At 40.0% G+C, this 21,299-nt stretch overlaps 1 protein-coding gene across 1 annotated transcript in view; it reads left to right on the top strand.

The window, feature by feature from the left end:
* Positions 1-21,299, top strand: part of csmd2 (CUB and Sushi multiple domains 2) — a 175,266-nt gene that overhangs the window by 21,606 nt on the left and 132,361 nt on the right. Inside the window, exon 3 of the mRNA XM_077506435.1 lies at positions 18,012-18,124. Within this exon, the coding sequence (XP_077362561.1) occupies positions 18,012-18,124 (113 nt within the window). The remainder of the gene's footprint in view (positions 1-18,011; positions 18,125-21,299) is intronic.

The following is a 21,299-nucleotide window of genomic DNA, read 5'->3' as shown; positions in this document are numbered from 1 at the left end:
TAGCCGAGGTTGTTGTAGGTTGTTTTGCATTAACCCGCTGAAGTGGTGTTACATCCAAATGATTCTTTTCACCCACACACCCTGCCATTACTCTTGTGTCCAATCCAAATGTACAAGCGGGATAATTTAGCTGCCCTTCGTGCGCTCTCATTTCCTGTAGGTGCCAGATGTAATTTTCTTGACATCTCTCATGCGTCCTTTTGTGTAAATTGTCTGTCACATTCTCAATGCTATCCCCATGCAATCATTTGAAAGCCTTGTTCTGCATGGTGTTTGTTGACTTGGATTTGAGTTGTCAATAAGGATCCCCTCATATTAAAATTAGCAATAGTTTAATTTACATAGACGTTCTCTGTGAATCAGATCTGAAATGTCAAAGAACCTTAAGTACAGGACGAGAATGCTGATTCACATCGCACAGTATATGATAGCAGTTTCCAGTCTATGTTTAGGCATTGTGGCCAACAGAGTAATTTGAGTATGCTTCTTAAGTTAAGCATTCTTCTGACAGTTTTATGATATTAAACTCACAAAAATATTAATCTTATTTGGGAAAACAAACGCCCAGGAAAGTATTGCAATGGGACAGCAGAGTAGGCGTAGGATACAGCTGTAGCGACAGAAGCTATCACCGTCAAACGGAAGCAACCGCCGCTAAAAAGACAAGAAGGTCTCCAACACCTTTTATCAGTCACTTGGACTACGACAATAGAGGTCCTGCCCCCCTGGCGACTTCGCACCCAGACACACTTTGACTACTGTGACCCTGATGTCTGGTATAATGGCAGAGACAGTGACTCACATTTGACATTTGTCCACATAAGTGCGTGCGACCCCACAACCCGAGTCAAACGTGTTGTCTTCTTGAGGAAGTGAGATCTGAATGTCTGCGCTGTTGCTCGTGGTCCCTGTTGTGGGTTTCCTCCTGCAGCAATGGCCTTGTGAGTCACAGTACCGCTTCAGAAAACACACGAGTCAGTCTGTTGAAAACAGAATAGGAATATGGAATAGGTCGTTTATTTATATGTTGAAGATGGTGAAAAATATTCCCGTTTCCCTTAGAAAAACAAACAAAAACACAAATCACTATCTTATTTTTTATATTATAAGGTGCAATATCAATGAACAGCTCTATTTTCATACAAAAAAGGCACACCATATTTTACGGCGCAATATCAATGAATGGCTCTATTTTTATATATAAAGGCACACCGTGTTTTACAGTGCAGTGAACGGCTCTGTTTTCACGTAACGTAATAGCGCTATGGCGTTCATCTTGTCGACGTTCTGAGTTTAGAGTTGCTTTTTTCCAGACAAAAAAAAAAAAGTAACTAAATAAATATATATATAAATAAATGGATGACATAAAATCGGTTCAAGCCAAAGTAATATAAAAGGGGGACCGGATTATATGGTGTACTGTTGATTTTTGACAAAATTGAACAATTTCACGTGTGCCTTATAGTCTGAAAAATAAATAATTCACAAAATAATAAATAAAAAACAAGACAGTCATCTATTAGTTGAGGTTTGTATTTGGCACGATGCCCCTAACAATGGCACATGTTTCTCATGTGGAAGGACCCGGTCTGTTTGGTGTTGGAAGTGGCAAAGAGGAGGTGGCAGCGGCTGCGGCAACATTGGAACTGACATATTTTTAGCCCACAGACTGGGTTGGACCTAAATAAGAATCACTCGTGCATGATGCCGGGAGCTGCATTGACACTCCAGTCAGCCTTCAAGCTTCGTGAGCGTACCCTGTCAAAATAAAAGCTTGTGTGCACATGTGGGAGGAATAGATACTTGGTGTGTTTGTCATGGGTGCGCAGGCGTGGTTATGGGCCCGTGCTATGGTTATGCCAGTCAGCTGATAAACAGTGACGGAATTGAGAGGTTCAAAACATGCTCCAACGCTCCTTGGGCAAGTCAATAGTGTCTCAATGATAATGGTAATATATGGCTTCCTATTTTTTAATCTCTCGTGGAATCTGATGTGATTGCATTCTTTAAGGTAGTGCTTACTGCAGTGCATGTGTCAGTCGATGATGCAAGCTTATAACGATCCCATGTTGATGGGTCAGGGTGAATAAGTGGGGTGACAAACTACACTGGAGACTTGCCTGAGCTATATCATTCTACCTCGGTGAAGGCCTTGGTCATTAATCTCTCATTGCACACACTTTGGGAAATGACCTCTGTGTGTAAACACTTATGCACATGTGATGAGCGTCTGTTACATGTGCGTGTTCATACTGTGCGTCTTGAACACATGCTATGTGAGCCATTTGTTTTGAGGTGAAATACTTCTTGTGCCATGTTGTGGTTGTTTATACAGTGTTATTCACATACTGCGCATGTGTCTGCAGTGCACTCTGCCTGCATACGTGCAATGTATGTCGGGACACGTCTTTTGTTTTAATTAGTGTTGTTCCGATACCGTTTTTTGGCTCCCGATACCGATACCCAGCTTTGCAGTATCGGCCGATACCGATACCATACCGATACTTAAAGTTTTTTTTCCTCAACATGAAAAAGCTGTCCTGCCATTGGTTCAGAACATTCTTATATCGGCATGCAGTGAGCATGTCACATATCAGTGAATGTCATACATGAGCAAAACACAAGATGCTGCATCCAAAATCCTATATTAGCGTTGGAATAATTGGTATCGGCATGTTACTTGTGAGTTGTCACCGATACCAATACCACTGTTTTAATGCAGTATCGGCACCTCTGCCGATACCAGTATCGGTATCGGAACAACACGAGTTTTAATGCATCACGCTTAGTCCTTCGCCATAGATGGCAGCATTTCATTCTTTAGCCATTGTGTACAGAAATAAATTATAATATTGTGATAATGTCCTTTATTTTCTGTAATGCATTAAAAAAACAAAAATGTCATGCATTCTGCATTCATTACAAATCAACTGAAATATTGCAAGCCTTTTCTTATTTTAATATTGATGATTATGGCTTACATCTTCAACAAAACTCATATATATATATATATATATATATATATATATATATATATATATATATATATATATATATATATATATATATATATATATGTATATATGTATGTGTGGTGCATTCCGGTTTTATTAATTTTGTGTGTTGTTTTTTGCGTCAAAAACACAATTTATTTTAATAGAAAATTGCTCACTAATATCCCTTTAAATTGAACATCCAACTAAATGATTTTCAGCCCACCCATTTACCAGTACAAGTAAAGATATACAGTATCGGCACCAATATCGGTCTATATCGTCTGTAAACCCAGCAGTTGATTTAACCAGTCACACATATTAACACTCACACACGGCCTGTTGGATTGATGGTTCCTTGAGCTCGGACTGTTAATTGAGAGGCTCCCACTCATCATGGCCAGCTTTAACAGCAGCCTACTGAAAACAGAGGGGCGGAGAAAGAATGATAGTTTGTTTTTCGTCTTTACACAGTCGGGAGGAAAAGTGAAATGATGCCGAGATTTGTGGGTGTCAGCTCACTTGTGAGACAGAATTACGGAGCTCCGATTACAGAAATAATCAACTAGATGGCCGTGAAGTTATACGCCACATCCCTCGTGCGCCTCATTGTGCGTATTGCTCTTGACAGTTTCCCACCCTCAGGCCTATTAAGCGTCTTTGCGGAATGCACTTCAGCTGCGGCAAGGAATGAAATGGTTTCCTGCAGAGATTAAAGACATTTCTTACGGCGTGAACCTTTAAGGATGTGCCGCTATCTGTGACTTGAGGGGTCACTTTCATGAGTTGGAGGAACATGCTAAATTATTAGCCTCAGACTCTCAACTCTGAAATCGTGAAGAATATGCTTACAAACCAGGGTTTATAATGCATTTTTTTTTTTATGCAACACATTATGAAAAGTTGAAGCATTTTATTTAATAACAGCTTATGCGGTTTCCAGATCAAGACAATTGGCCCTATTTTCGTTTTCGTGCTTGAGCAAGTCCTAGTTTAGCGTCGTCGTGGATTTGGTAGCCTGCGCTATCCCTCAATGGGCATTCCAGTGGATTCTATTGGATGTCCCCGGTGCATCCGGCAATTTGGTGGCGAAGAGTAGACTAGATTTTAGCCTAGCTGAACGCAGGTCTAAGTTGCCCATTTCTACCTGCGCTAGTCATGGTATGGTAAACGGTGCCTTGAGAAATATACATTTCTAATGTAATGTATATATGCATATGCTACATTTGCATGTAATCCAGATTTTGAATTCCTAAAACCCACCATCATCACCCTCCTGTTTTTCTTATTGTTGTTAGTCGGGTTCATTGGATTTCTTTGACAGCATGTGGCTACACTTATTTTATTTTTATCAGCATGCTGTAATCTATTTAAACTGAGCTGTCCTATTTTGGCATTGTTGGTTTGGGCTTACGGCCACCTGAGATCGCCTGATCTCGTCCGATCTCTGAAGCAAAGCAGGGTCGGACCTAGTTAGTACGTTGTTGGGAGACCGCCTTGGAATACCAGGTGCAAGATTCCGACATGAGCACCAGGGCAGAGGTGGGGGTCCCCCCCAGGCAAGTGGTCCCTGCATAAAAAAAGCCAAGAGAGCTAGCCTCCAGAGTATCGAAGCACTCGTGGTGCAACGTCGGCCACATTATCCAGATTCCAGAATACCACCTCCCTGATCTCTCTTCTGGTTGACGCTTGCAAGGTGGAAGAAGCAATTCAAAGACCATTTCCATGCCGTCCTGAAGAAATGTAGCATCCAATCTTCTCAGCTGGAGACCATTGCCACTAACCGAGAGATGTGGCGACCCACCTGTCGCCCTGCAGTCAACACCTTTGAACGTGACCGCACACGTGTGAGTGAAGAGCGCCGACGACACAGGCACGAGCGCTTGGAGAGCCAATTTTATCCTGGTGTTGGCATCCTCTGCCCCACTTGTGGACGAAAGTGCACCTCCGAATTTCGGGTTCGATTCCATCTTTTTTTTTTTTTTTTTCTGTGGTGAGAGGGATGTCTTTGTTGACCCCGACGGACTTCCAGATAGATAGTTTGAACAATATAATAATGCACAAAGGTGGTCACATCAGTGGTCTGCATGGATTTAGCCTGTAGTTGATCATGTTGTTCTTTTTCACTTTCTGGAGTTCTGGTGGTTGTCGCCAAGTAGATGTAACTCGAATTTGGTCGAAATTGCTTCAAAACACAACATCACGTTAGGTCCACACAATTCATTGCACATTTGAAGTATTAAGTAATCAAGTCGTAATTCATGAAGTAATCAAGTAATTGATTATTAAATCAAGAGGTATCAAGTAATTGATTCATAATTTATGGAGTAAATCCATAATTCCTTTAGTTGCTGTACCTATCCCTAATAATAATTTAAGGGAAATAACTTAAAAATACAATTATTTGAATATTTATTAAACGCTTGACTAAAACAAATATTCAGCAACATTTCCTGTCTTGCATTCCGCCCTCAACCCACGCCTCCACCCCCATTTTTGCACTTTGTACATGTTTCCCTTTTGATCTTATCCATTTGCCTTTCTGGGCTCTCTGAGACATGGAGCATCGCCCTCTCATTAGTGATCCAAACACCTTGTGAAATGTGATCATGGCTCAAGTATAATGGCTCTGCCAATACACCCACGAGCCTAACTGTGGCCAAAGGATATGTCTGGCATGCCATTAGGATGCTTGTGGTGTCACCAAGGTCATGATTAACACGCCATGTTTAGTTGTAAACATAGCTGGGACACTGAGCCCAAATACTGTAATTCAGACAGCTCTGTAGACATTCTGAAAAGCGGCACATATAGAGGTTGAGGATGAAAATAGATCAGATTATTTTGGCTGTGTCACAAAAGCTGGCGTGTTAAACGAGAGAGAAGTTTGCTCAGAGAAGTGCATTTGCCGTTTCGATTAGTTTGTGAGCACCTGCAACTAATTCAAGATCAGCACAAGTTTCTGGTTCCATGCATACGGAACCGTGCATTGCTCACATCTCATCTTTATCCTCACGTTTCCGTTGCCGTCACTCTTTTTTTTTTTTTTTTCGCCGCTGCTGTTTGCTGTTTGATCAGCTATGCTCGTGGAACTAAAGAAGTGTGGCTCTCCGAAAGTAAATAGCAGCGCTCGGACACTCCTTCACACTCCTTCGGTCACGGCGTCCCTGTTATCCCTGCTGGATAATCGGATCTTATGCCCAACCTTGTTTGGAGTCTATTATTGGTGTCCCCCTGTGAAGTGAAAGCGAACCTCGCAGTGTGTGGGGACCTAATGGTGGAATTCAAAATATTGATTTGTACTTTCATGCTGGGTTTGAGACGTCAAAAAGACATTCTCCGGCACATATGCACACATGCTCCATTACATATGTGATTTGATGTCATACTGGCCTTGGATGCGGCCATATAGCTTCATAGTTAAATCAGAAAAGTGGGTGAGACTGATCTATGAATATGTGCTTATGTATAGTCAATGGCATGTGTGTGCCCCCCCCCCTGATTTTCTGTTAGCCGTTTTCAGCACAACAAGCACCGAAAAGTAAGTGTAGACCAGGGGTGTTAAGAATAAGGCCCGCGGGCCAGAACCGGCCCTTCAAGGCATCTAATCTGGCCCGTGAGGACACAACATAAACTGCAGTTTTTCACAAAAATTAACTAGTTGCGAATTTTGTCCACTTCAAGACCCGTTGACGACCACTTCAATGGCATTCTGAAATTTGCCTTTCATGCATTTTTTTTTTTTTTTTTTTACTATTTTGTTTGTTTTTAGAATGAACTTGTAATTATTCACAAAAAAATAAATATTTTCATCTGTCAGTATTTATAGTTAATTAGGCAATAGACATACTGGTCCAGCCCACTTTATATCAAGTTTGGGTTAAAGTGACTCCTGAATTAACGAATTTAAAACCCCTGCGGTAGACGAGGGCTGTCATTATCGATTATTTTAAGAATCGATTATTCTAATTGGATAACATTTTATTTTGCATTAAAGTTGTACCACAATACCATTTTTTTCTAATTACTATTTATGAACCAATTATTGAGTTGTTGTTTTTTGTTTTTTTTTGGTATTGTATTGGGCAAACAAAAAAATAAAAACAACTAAACAACATTTAAACAAACACGCAAAAGAGAATTATGTACTCATCAGCCTTTTTGAAACTGATTCATTTTGCTGCTTCAGTCATTGTCCGAACAAAAGCAGATGTTTACAAATGTCTTATTTCGATTAAAAACGAAATATGAAAATGTGAAGGACTATAGAAAACAAAATAATTACTGCTGAGAGGCTCACGTCAGAGGATTTGGCAAATTTTAAGTTAATGGCTCGAAACCTTTTGATTATTAAAATAGTTGTCGATTAATTTGATAATCAATTAATGGTCGATTCATCCATGAATTTTGATACCTCTTGAGTAGTTTTTCACCAGAAAAAGTTTCCGAATTTCCATTGTTCCGTATTCAGCAGTAGAAACATTGGTTGGTTTCTCAAAAAACAAGTTCCTCACCTTGGGAAAAGTAACTTGTCAAACACGTGTGACTTTGATGCTAATATTTAAATAAAGCAAGAAAAAAATGACAAGAAAAAGAAACAGTTAAAGCAAGACGAAGAAAGGGCATTTGATGGCAAAAATCACAATTTATGGACAGATTCATAAAAAAAAAAAAAGGTCACATAGTCAAGTGGTTTTCATTCACAAAAGCTTATCACACAATAATTTAAATGCAGAACAGATGTTATGTTTCTTCATCCATGTGTCTTTGTCTGTCTTGTAATCGGCTCTGTTTTGTCTTAATTTTCCCACCTTGTTCACTTGATGAATCATAATGTATCGTAGTCGCTCTCCACTGATGCACTGACTGACAATACGGAATAAACAGATGGCGCATCTCGTCGTATCTCTGTCACGAGCTCTGTCACGTATTTGCTCATATGAGTCACGTGATTTTCAATCAATGTTATTTCCCCCTTAATTGTTTTCTCCCTGAGGATTATTGCAAGGTGACTGGTGTGGAACAAGAGAGGTACCACTCCAGACATGTGACACTTCATTTGCCAGCCCTTTATTTGTTTCCTGCATGATTAATTGATATGTCTGAACGAGGACGGACACATTCCAAAGAAATTATTTTTGAAAGTGTCTCTGAGATATTAAATCTGCATGTTTATTGATACTGTACTGATATTTGACAATGCTTACTGTTAATGCATATGCAGTTTGCGTGGGCAGTGGCTCAATTGCACTGAACAACCACCTCCTCAAAACAGGCTGAGTAAAGCAAAGCTGTAAAAAAAATAAATAAGAAAAATGGATCAGTACGGCGTAAATATGACGCTTGGGGTATTTTATTTATTAAGACAAGTGGGAACTGCACAATATGTCTCATTTGATAGTCTCCTTAAACTTATAGCGTATGCGTCATGTGTTGCCTTAAAGGTATGCACGTATAGTGCTGACCACATGCAGCTGGCATCACGGCAATGCGACACACTCTTCATGGAGTGCAGATACCCGGGGAGGAAACCACACGCAACTTGCTCTGTGTGACCAGCTGATGCTCCGGATTGTGCGTGCATGTGTTAGTTGTACTTCATATAAATCATTGATTCTGGACACTAATGCTTGATGGATGGATGGCTGGATGGCTGGATGGATGGATGGATGAAAAGATGGATGATACATTGGATGGATAGATGGAGGACAGATGAAAAGATGGATGATACATTGGATGGATGGATGGATGGATGGATGGATGGATCGATGGAGGACAGATGAAAAGATGATGGAGGGCAGATGAAAAGATGGATGATACATTGGATGGATGGATAGATGGATGGATGGATGGATGGAGGACAGATGAAAAGATGATGGAGGGCAGATGAAAAGATGGATGATACATTGGATGGATGGATGGATGGAGGACGGATGAAAAGATGGATGATACATTGGATGGATGGATGATGGAGGACAGATGAAAAGATGATGGAGGGCAGATGAAAAGATGGATGATACATTGGATGGATGGATGGATGGATGGAGGACAGATAAAAAGATGGATGATACATTGGATGGATGGATGGATGGAAAACAGATGAAAAGATGGATGATAAATTGGATGGATGGATGGATGGATGGATGGGGGACAGATGAAAAGATGGATGATACATTGGATGGATGGATGGATGGGTGAATAGATGCATAGATGATAGAACAATAGATAAATATATTGAAGATGAATGGGTGATGGGAATATGGATGATCACGGATGGGATGAATAGATAGATAGATGGATAGAACAACGGATGGATGGTTGGATGGATGGTAGGGTATGTGAAAAGATGAATGGATGGTGGATGTTTGGATGGGTGAATAAATGGATGGATGGATGGATCAATATATTTATATGGATGGATAGCTAGATAATCCCAAGTTAAATTCCAATCTTCGATGCATCCTTCTATAAACGAACCTGAATGTCACGATAAAAATGATGCACAATTCCCATTTTAATTTGGACGAATTATGATGAGACAAAGGCCGGCATCTAATTAAAGACTCCATGGCGAAGTTATCTCTGGTGAAGCTGTGCCATTTGTGTGCACTCGTCTGGAACTCCTCCACTCATTCACATGCATGCATGAGTCCATTAATTCCGCCGTTGATGACTTTTCCAATTCTGCTGAGCAAATGACAAATACTCGGTAGCATGTTGCCACATTGACGACCAACGCCGATGATTCAGTCTTTCCCGAAGCTGCGCGCACTTGCTCCAATTTCACACCCTTGACTTGCTTTCTCTCGCATTTACCTTCACTCCATTTTTTTCCCCATGTAGCAGCTCCCTAACCCCCTTCCCACCATCACTGTGGAGAAACCGGTTCGTTAATGACTTCACTGCGGGTCGTCTCTCAGTGAGCGCTGACTGCGGCTGATTATCTCACCATCAGCACTCCGCACCGTGACATGGGAGAAACTCACCCGACGCTTGCCACTCACACCTTGTGATGTCACGCAAATTATAAATATTGACGAGCCGTTGCGTGCGATTCTTGATGGAGGAAGAAAGGAATCCTTTTTTTGAAAAGTTCTTTGAAACATTGACGAGTTGCGGAATGGCCAGGGAGCCCTGCCTGAGGTTTACAAATTCCTCCCGCCTCCAGCTACAATCAAATTCACCTTTTCTGTGTTAACCGCATGCCCTCCGGACGTTCTGAGCGTCGTGATGAGTGGCGCCAAGCTTAAAAGAAATAAACAGTGGACCTCAAATCAGTAGTTTTAATATATTTGCTTTACTTAAGGATTCAATTGAAAGAATTCCCAGTACTTACATCAAAGCAAAGATCCCGGCCTTGGGCAAAGTGACTTTATACATTACAATTGCCCCGACATGAAAAGATAAGAAGGGCCGAAAAAAAAAAAAAAGCCAGACTAATTGGTTGTGAATTTCTTCCTATAAGCTGTAGGAATTAAGTTGTGTGAATTAAGTTTAACCTCCAACAGATTCAGTCCCAGTCAAGTGTGGAGCTTGTGATGAGTCACACAAATGCACTCAAACTGAACTTCAGCTTTTTAAATCTTGGGATGCGTCGTCTTATTTTTTATTTTATTTTTTATTTTTTGCGTGCGTCATGCCGTTAAAAATAACAAAGGAAAACATTTGCATCTAAGTATGTATTATTTCCTTTTTCTAGAGCAGAAATGGTCTGGTCCGATTTAAGGATGATACGTTAGGATGTCGAGACCAAGACAAACCAAGTCTTTTGGAAGTCGAGACAAGACAAGACCTAGACTTTTGGAGGTCAAGACCGAGACAAGTCCAAGACTTTTGGAAGTTGAGGCCGAAGCAATATTAAAACTTTTGGAAGTTGAGACAAGACCAAGACTCTTGGAGGGAAAGAGTACATTTGTATAAATCAAAGAAAAATCTGAACTGGTTGCCAGCCAATCGCAAGTCTTGACTGTTCTTGATCACAAATCACGAGTCCACCTGAGTCTGTGACAAGACAGAGTAAAAACACCTTTGTTTATGAGACTAGACTGAGACTCTTAAAAAGTGGTTTTGAGACGGGTCTCAAGACCATAACCTATCTTGAGGACTACAAACCTACGATACGCGGGGGTGGGGGGATGAACGGCTCTCGATAAATATTCGGTTCCCACCGTTCACGTTGAAGAGCCGTTCAAAAGACTCGATTCGTTCGTGACCGACACATCACTAGTAACACTTAATATTGAGGCATTTACTATCTGATGTACTCACATTGTGAATCAAGTCCATTTGTGGAGGAACTCAAACGTGTTAACGTTCACTGTCATCATTAGCATGGGTCTTAAACGTAGGTGGCCACAACATGCCTAATTAAAATTAAACTGCACTAAAAAAGTGACCACCAGACGGTGCTGGAACAAATGGAATACAACCTGGCCTTTGTGCTGCTTTTAACTCATTCGCTCGCCGCCATTTTCACAGAAGCAATCCCGTTCGCTCCCGGCTGTTTAACTGAATTTTGACTGATTTTGCAAGGCCCACAGAATATTGTATTCAATTGCAGTAAAAGCATGGAACCTATCAAAAGAAAGATTAAAAGCCCTTCTTTCATCAAGAAAAAAAATATGTTTCTATCTGTTTCCTTTTGCAGCAATTAGCACTAGAAGAGAGCTAAGTTTCATCAGTTTTCACAAATCTATTTAAAATTGTAAGTAATTGAGCTTTTTTTCGAGATGGCCCTGGTTGAGCTCCTTTGCTCTGCTGCCACCTGCTGGCCGTTTGTGTAATAACTACCATTTCTGCAACCGTTCTTTGCAGTTGAGAGGCTGCATCAAAGCCTTCTGTATGCTCTAGCATTAAAAAAAACAAACAAAAAAACATAAATACGTCTTTGGGACACTTGAAACATAAAAAAAAATACGTATTTACGCGTTATTGGGAGCAAATGAGTTCATGACGACAATATTGTGGCAATTTTAATATTGCGATATTGCCATTATATCAATTATCTGTTTCTCAACCTGCTGGGCAAAATGACGCATTCGGGTTACCAAATATGGTATTTAATTCCCCCCATGGGATCAATAAGTATCTATCTAGCGTTCATAATTGGTCATAAAAAGCTGTATGCCAAAAATCTATGCCTAGCCGCAAACACACATCCACAGAAAGTCCACACTTATCACTGTGTCACATCTAACCTATCATTTATTGTCTCATACCTCCCTTCCACTTTGGCCATCAAAATCCTGCTGCTCGATCTAATTTTCTATTTTTTCCCCCTTGCCGGAAAATCAGCTGTTTCAGCACTCTGTTCCTCTTCCATCCTGAGAGCACGCACGCAGACACACACACACGCACAGGCTGAGAAATGAGACTAACGGATGAATGACCTCCTTCAGTCTTTGCCTGCTTACAGCCGTTAACGTGCATATATTTACAAGGTGGATCAAAAACACTCAAATGGATACGTTCAAATGAGTCGACCTGTACGTGTGTGAGTGAGAGAAGGTGTTGGAGCGTGAATCCAAATAGCGGCGGTGCTTAATGAAGGAGATGATGATTCATCTTCTCATGGCCGGAGCTTCTACAGTACATTCCCGTCCTCCAACTAGCTGCAGCGCACCGCCAAGCCCTCATTATTACCGTCTCTCCCGTGTTTCTTCCTCCCCCGTTATCATCCGGTGTCCTCTCGGTCCGTCTGTCTTGCCTCCATCCCATGGGGAGTGGAGGGATAATTGGAAGCAGAGGCTCCTCATTGAGATGAAGCTGAAGCCAGTCAGGTGGAAAGTTTCTCTTAATAGACTCTCTTCTTCCACACGCACATGTATTTGAATCATATGTTGATGAATGTGCATGCGCTTGCGTGAATGCACTTGTATGCATGCATGTTAACCGAGGAAGGATTAGTCGAGCATTCCTTTCAAGAGAAATGTAAACCAGTTTCACTTTGGCCTCACTTCTGAAAGCAACTGAATGTTTTCATGTGGCTTTTAAAAAAAATAAAAAATTCTGATGTATGTCATGAAATAAACATCATTGTTGCAACTTGCAACTATTACAAGTAAATATTTACAATGGGATTGAATAATTTCTTTCCTGTTGTGCATTCACCTACTCACAGTTTTAGTTACATACACTACAAAATGCAGATTAGTTGTTGCTAATAAAAATAAAGAGATCAAATTGAAAGAACCCAGGGGTCTCAAACTCAACTTATGCTTCATGGTCTAATTCAGTTTGCGTTTTATTTTAACTGAAAAATGGTCCTGTCACCAACATCCAACATGAAACACTAATGCCACCTAGTGACAGAAAAATACCGCAATAGAAATCAATGGCGATGTTCTACGCTCATTTGAAGTAGAATAGAATATCGTTTCATTTATATAACAATGAATTACTATACAATTACAGTATCAATGAAATAAAAGATACAACCATATTTACAAAGGATGGACGAGTACTGATAGCAGGTATCAGTATCAGGCCGATACCAGGACATATTTCATGGTATCAGTACTCAGAGCGGATGTCGATACTGGTATTGGCCCCCGCTCTTGTGGTCATTTTTTTAGTCTGGAACTAAAGGCTGGTAATTTTGCATTTATTGACCTACTTCCGGTAAGAGAGCACATAAGTCTTCAGTTGTACTCAACAATTTAATTAGCTTTGAAGTGCAGACAGATCTCTATGGGATGAATGATGAACAGAGAACAAGAAACAGGAAATGGAAATACAGAACAACCTTCCAAATTAAAAGCATGGATTTCAAAACAAGATATAATTCAACGTCACACGCTTAAATAACTTGAAGAATTCATAACATGGTAGTTATTACTAAATTACTTGAAACACTATTTTTTTAAATGGAATTCTTTGCATTTCACTGTATTCCTTAAAAAGAATTTGTGCAACCACATATTTTAAGTGGGAACTTTTTTTCTGGCCACTGAAATATTTGTTTCATTTAATTTAACTAGTTTTTGAAATTCTTTTTATTGCGTGGTGTATGCAAAATGACATTTATGGGCAAATTGAACAAAAAAATATTTGCTAAGAATATATAGCTCTTTCTCTTAGTATGTCTCTCTCTTCTCGCCATCGTTCATTCCGCAGCCATCTATTCACCACCAACTTTGCGATAGCTGTGATATAGTGGCATTGTTTTGTGGCTCTCAATTGCAATCATGCCGCACAGCTCCACCTCGGTAACAGGCAATCTGCGACCATGCGTTAAGCATGCCCCATATGTCCACAATCCATAATCACATCACAGTCTTTAATCTCCCTTCCCTTGTCGAGCCAGCTTCTTTGTTTTTACGTGGTATCCACTTTGTTTTGTTTGGCTGTAAATGATTTAGGGTTGGTGTCGAGCTCGGGCCAGACGATCTTGACTTTGATGCAGCAACAATCGGCTCCCTTTCAGTTTCCTCCGACGTGCTCTGTATCATCCCTCGCTTACCCCGCAGTGCGCCGCTGCATCAAGATGGCTGCCTTCCAATTCAATTTGTGGTCAGCAAAGGAGCTATTTGCATGAACACGTGTGCCATTATTTAGCTGCTACACCCCACCGCGAGGAGTAAAATTATGCGTCTTTATGTCTTTTTGGTACTGATTCATCTTCCCCTTGCTTCTAATGTGCACTGCTCATATCCAAAGTGCTACTAAGTGAAACACTGGGGGACCGCTCTCAGCAAGACATAAAACAGGGGTGTGAAGAGATTTGAAAGGGGCATATGTCCATGTGGGAAAGGCGAGCTTGAGGAAACACAAATTTAAAGTAAACTTCCCAAAACAGTGGAACAAGAGACGAAGAGGCGAAACAAAAAGAGGCAAAACAAAGAGGAAGCAACTTTGGATTACACCCCCACACCCCACCCCCCCATACATATATATATATATATATAGGGGTGTGAATTGTCTTGTACCTGACGATTCGATTCAATACCGATTAATCCCGATACGAATTCATAATTCGATTGTTGCGATTTTTTTTTTAATTCAAATTTAGAAAATACTAATCAGTAAACTTTACAGTGTAAGATTTGTACGAAAATGTATTATTTATTTATCTGAAAGTTCAGTTGTATACAGGTTGTCATCTGTTTCATGTTTGAACAGCATTGAAATAAAATATTAAGGCTAAATGTTCCATTAATATAACATTCTTTCATGCTTAAGGTGTGAGCCATAAGACATTTTTGGTGAGTATTTTTCCATCAAAAATGGATGTTTAAAAATCGATCCGGCCGCCCATTGAATCGATTCGAGAATTGTGCGATGTAATATCGCGATATATTGCCGAGTGGTTTATAGTGAAAGGGTAAAAATGATGTCTCCTACTGTTATTTATGACAGCAGAACTGGATGACTGTGTTGGAAAATGAGATCTGCCTTCCTGTGGAGAGCTTTAGGATGGATTGCTCATGATGGACCCCGGTTTGTTTCGGCTGTGAGCCTCTTGGTCCTCCCTGAATAAAACGTGTCCACATTTCGACCTTGTGAATGACTTTATGAATGCGGCTGGCACAACTGGTAGATGCTCGTACAGATGACCTCCTTTCACAGATGATCTGTGTAATCAAGATAACAATGCTAATGTATCATTATATGTCAATTGCATTAAATAATTATACACATATCCTCATTCTATACCGTCTAACCTAAAGCGAAACAGAGGGGGATCTGCTCTTTAAGTTGCTATAAAGGGAACAGTCTCAGTCAAAGCACACCGATTGCCTTTTCCAGTGCAATGCACACTAATTAAAACTAATCATTGAGATATTATATTCAATTTCTGCTCCCTAAATTACACACAGTGGACCTTCCAGCACAACAAAGCAAAGCACAATTCAATAAAAGCGCAAGAAGTCATAAAGGACTCATAAATGTTATATATTTATTCTCGGAACTCAAGCAAAACAAACAGATCATATTCATACACAAATTAACATTTATTGTTGTTACAGCAGCCACATTTTAGTTTACTTTATCCACTTGAGATGCTACATTATGATAGTAATCTCCGTTGCGACAAAGCAGCAATCAGAAGTTATTCTCTCTATTTCACATTATGTGATAAGTGCACTCATCATGCTTTGACATTAATTATGCAATTATGCCTTTGTTAATTATTCTTATTTACTGGTTAGAAGCATAAGGCAAAATTACATTTTCAGGTAACGTGACAATGCAGAAGTGGATACAACGTTCAAAAGTCTAATAACATATTTGTTATAGTTTCTTTTTTTTTTTATGTCAGGAGGCACCACAATAATCTACTAGCCCAATTGTTGTGTCATGCAGACCCCGTCCTGGTGTTCCAATTTTTTTGTCCCATAATCAAGCCAATTGTTTGGGCCATGTGTATGTCAATCACAGAGTTGTCATAGCGATTCATACAACAAATAATTTTACTGTTAAATTCCTTCCCATTTACTTTCAGATTCACATTTGCATTCCCATTCGAATCAACAAGCTAACAAGCATGTTTTTGTCATAACATCAACTGAAAAAAAGAAAAGAATGTAACTAGAACTACTTCATTCTTCCTTTTTAAGAATCATAGGAAATGTACTCCTACTAGCCCAATGACGCGGTCGCTGGCGGGACGGATCAAAAAAGGTTGAATAATGGGACCGAGATAACATTTGGCATTAGCAAAAGTAATAACGCAACCACCGATCACCAGATTGACGAGCGATTGAATTTGTTGGGATAGGATCCAGCACCCCCGCGACCCTTGTGAGGAAATGGGGCTAAGAAGATGGATGGATGGATGGATGGATGGATGGATGGATAGTTCCTGGTGAGAATTTATCGTATATTTGATTTTCAACAAAATCGCTATTTTTTTTTTTGTTTTTTGTTTTTTTTTGAAAATCTGGTTATCTTATTCAAATTGCAAATACCCAGATGTGAAAAAACAAAACAAAGAAAAAAAAAAAAACTACACAACCACCGATCACCAGATTGACGAGCGATTGAATTTGTTGGGATAGGATCCAGCACCCCCGCGACCCTTGTGAGTAAATGGGGCTAAGAAGATGGATGGATGGATAGTTCCTGGTGAGAATTTATCGTATATTTGATTTTCAACAAAATCTCTGTTTTTTTTTTTTTTTTTTTTTTTTTTGAAAATCTGGTTATCTTATTCAAATTGCAAATACCCAGATGTGAAAAAAACAAAACAAAGAAAAAAAAAAACTACACAACCACCAGTCTCCGGATTGGCAAGCGATTGAATTTGTTATAAATAGTTCCTGGGAGAATTGATCGTAAATCTGATTTTCAGCAAAATTGTAGCATCCGTTTTTCTTTTTTTTGACAATTTGGTCACACTATTCAAATGTAATACCCATATGTGCGAAAAAAAAGAAGAAACAAAAAGACCCAATGTCAACAAACAATTATGTAAATGTGGCCCTACCTTTCAGAATTAGTGCGGTTTTATCGACTTTTCCCCCACTCAACTTGATATGTTAATATGAATATCGCCGGTCTACGTGGAAATGTCCCCTTTGTCACATGCATATTTTACATTTTCCCAATCATGTTGTGGTGGAGGCGAGCCAGAACTGTCTGACAGACATAAAAGTTACTGTATATGTATTCAGCTTCTCTCCCTAAATAGCAAACATATTTTCTATTCCAGCTAACTCCCACATGGAAAATGTTCTGCGTGGTTATTAGAGATGTTTGTTGACTCGGGGCCTGACAGTTTTATGTTTGTCTACTCAACTGTTTGCTCATTCTTACACGGTGTCTGATTCACTGCATGATTGCGGTCCCTCAGTCTGTGCTGATGGAGAAAAATCTATCGAGCTCCTTCGTCTTGAGGTGTTGTCGTTTGAAATTGCTTCTCGAGGATTCAGGACCTCATTAAACACAGACGCACTAAAAAAAAAGTTCACTTGAATGCGTCATGAAGCAGCTGGCCAAATACGTGACCTTGCAGCCGACTCTGTTGTTGATTCCTCGTGTCTGATTGTTATTGTCGCTCTGTTCATTTGTTTTCAGGTTAACTGGGTTCCAGCTGCCGTCGCCCATTGTCAGCACAGGCTCCCGGCTCACTTTGTGGCTGCTATCTGACTACGCAGTGAGCGGCCAGGGATTTAAAGCATCCTATGAAGGTAACGTTCCTTCATTGTTTCCCATTAGAACATAAAATGATACAATATATCATCCAGGTGGCCGCTTTAAAGTGATGGTGCTAAAAGGGAGAAAGCACGTTCTCCAAGGGCAGAAAAACGACTCGTGTTATCGGAAGATGGCTTGTTAAGGAAAACATTAGGATGAGACGTCCTTCATTCGAGCGCCTTTGGAGGATGACCTACATGACTGATGGTCGTCAGACATGACTTGATTAGTGCAATAAAGCGCCCACGTTGTTGCGTGGTTTCATTTCAAACCGCTCGATCCAGCCAGGTTATGATTGGTTCCTTCGCAGAGACGACGGGTGCGAGGCTTCACCGCGGTGACATGGGATACTTTATGACCCGTGCCGTAATGATATTAATGACTTGCACTCCTCAAGCCAACCCAGGGAGGGGAGGGGGAGATGAGTGAGTCGACTAATTAGGCTAATTACCTGACAGAAGGATTGTCAGTCTTTTCGAGGTGTTGCGAATATCGGGATGTGGCTCAGTGGAGCAGCGTCAAGCCTCAGGGGGAGGCTTTAAGACCACAGCGTGTGAGTACGTCAAACGGAGGAGCACAGGAAATGTTTACTACACAGGGGTGCAACTTTGTTGTTGTTGTGGCGAACTCTGTCGGATCTTAATCAATCTTACAACAAATTGTTGCTGTTGGGTGGAATCCTCCCATCTCCCTAATCAATACTTTCCCGGAAATAAAAAGTTACCAATCACGGCATTGTTCAAGTGACTCATCAACACAACATTCCCTTGCTATAAGTTCTCTTTAAAATCACACATTTATGACGCTTTGATGAATTAAAATTGAAATGAGTACTTTGCTACCACAAGCTGTGCATATCAAACACACAAAAATGCTTTAATACTGAACATAAGCAAGCAAATGTGGTAATGTCCACAAACCATTTAGCGTGAGGAAGCTTTTAAAAACAATAATAATAATTAAAAGGGGAAAAACATGATTTAAAACTGTTTAAAGACCTTAATCAAAGGTATGAGGGAAAAAAAGCTAACTTTTCAACCAGGATTTAAAAGCATTTACACTCGACTTCACTTCTGTTGGCAGCTTATTCCATTTTCGTGCAGCATAACGGGTAAATGCAGCTTCACCATGTTTACTTCGAACTCCCGGTTCCACTAGTTGGCCCAAGTCTGTAGACCTCAGAGCCCTGCTGAGTTTGTATTCAATCAGCATTTCTTGAATATATTAGGACACTCAAATAAAATATTCAGCGAATTTAAAGTGTACAAGTATGATGTAAATTATTTAAGCAAAACAAAATATGTGGATGATTTTACATTTGTTGTTCTGTAGCTCTTATTACAAATGCATATCGTGTAAAAAGATCTCGCAGGTCAATGTTGTAATAAATCATTTTATGTTAAATAGTCATCATTAGCAAAGATTTGAATTAACAAGTGTTCCCGCAGGGTCATAATGGGGTCGTGCAGACTATACTGTAGGCTAAGTTCTTTTCTCCTCCTACACCCCTCTGGAGCCAGGGCGTGTACATATGACATGAAGGAAATATTAACTTAAGTCAGACTTATTATTTGCATAGTGTCCAATATAATATAATGCAAAGCTGATTTGTGTGCAATATACATAATTCAGTCCAGTCTTGTTTAACTTTACTCCATGGAAGTTTTTCATCAGTAGTGGAAATTCTGCATGTGTCCTATTGTTTATGTACGGAGGCACACGCATTCACTCGTCCATTCTCACAAATGAGATAATTGTCCTTCTTGTCTGGCAAAATATCTCTTTGGGTGTCTGCTTTCCAACCACTATTTTGGACTCATCGATGCTACTTTCAGATCACACATCAAATAAGCCTAAGTGCTACATGAAAAAAAAAAAAAAAATTTTTGGTAATGGCTGAGACCACTAGAGAATCTGCCGTCACCATGGCAACCTTCAGATTCCCCTTTTCTTGTCACCACCCTCCTCCATCTCTTTACAAACTATTTACTCATGTTTAATCAGAAGCTGGAGAGAATTTGGCACACTTGCCAAGTTTCTTAGGATAAATTTTGGGTATAAAGTATGACTTTTTGTCCAAGTGCACTCTAGTTCTCTTTTATTCCCTCTTCTCTTTTCCTTCTCATCTTGGCAATACGAGATTAGTCTTTCCTAAACAGCTCTCCCTGAAGTAACAGGATGGATATCTAGTTGTGTGTTGTAGACGTCGTTCGTCAGCTGCATAGACAACACGCCTCTCAACTGGGTCAGCCAAAGAGGAAATTGCATAAATAAACAATCATTGCTGCACGACTGAAGCGGTCTACTGTATAATTAAGTAATTTCATGTTTTTATATCTCAAATTTTTTATTTTTTTTCTGGCTTATTGACTGGAAAAATTTATTGAAGCGTCGTGTCGTGCAAATGATGCATTATTTTAATAATGATGTTTCGGAGTGATATTCAGAGGGGAGCAGTGTAGCGTGAGCAGGTCACGGTTGGTCCAAATTTGCCCCTTTTGGATTTTTAAGTTATTTTCCAAACAAACGAGTGATGACATGGGCAGTGGTTTAATTGTTGCTCAAATCCCCCCCATCTTAATCTTCTGGTTTCCTATCCATAGGGACAACGCACATGCATAATTAATGAGGTCCTATCTTTATAACTAAGGAATACCCGACAGTTGAAATAGTGGCTCTCATTAAAAATATATATATATATATATTTTAACGATTTTATCTGGTACAGCTGTGGATTAATATTTACCGTATTTTCACGACTATAAGGCGCACCTAAAAGCCTTAAATTTTTTGAAAAGCTGACCCTGCGCCTTATAATCCAGTGCGCCTTATATGGAACAGATTTCGCTGTCTAGACGCTATCAATGACCCTGCACGATCGGTGACGCGCATACGCAGAAGATCCCGCCATCTTGGATCGCTAGCTAATACGAATACTTTACCTCAGAGAAAATAATAAAACAGCTGTTTATCTATTTTGTGAGTGAATGGAGTTGTCAGAAAGCTGGTTTGTAATCTATTAATAAAGTTTGACTGATCTATCTGACTGTTTTGTTGACATTCCCTTTAGCGCAGCACCATCTAATGGATGCATAACGTAACCCCAGCCTCTACTGTAGCGACTTTATATGGAAAAAGTTTTAAAATATGTCATTCATTGAAGGTGCG

The sequence above is a fragment of the Festucalex cinctus genome, chromosome 19, assembly GCF_051991245.1.
Source record: "Festucalex cinctus isolate MCC-2025b chromosome 19, RoL_Fcin_1.0, whole genome shotgun sequence".
Classification (NCBI taxonomy): Eukaryota; Metazoa; Chordata; class Actinopteri; order Syngnathiformes; family Syngnathidae; genus Festucalex; species Festucalex cinctus.
Note: the sequence above shows the minus strand (reverse complement) of the source record. Positions and strands in the feature narration are given on the sequence as shown.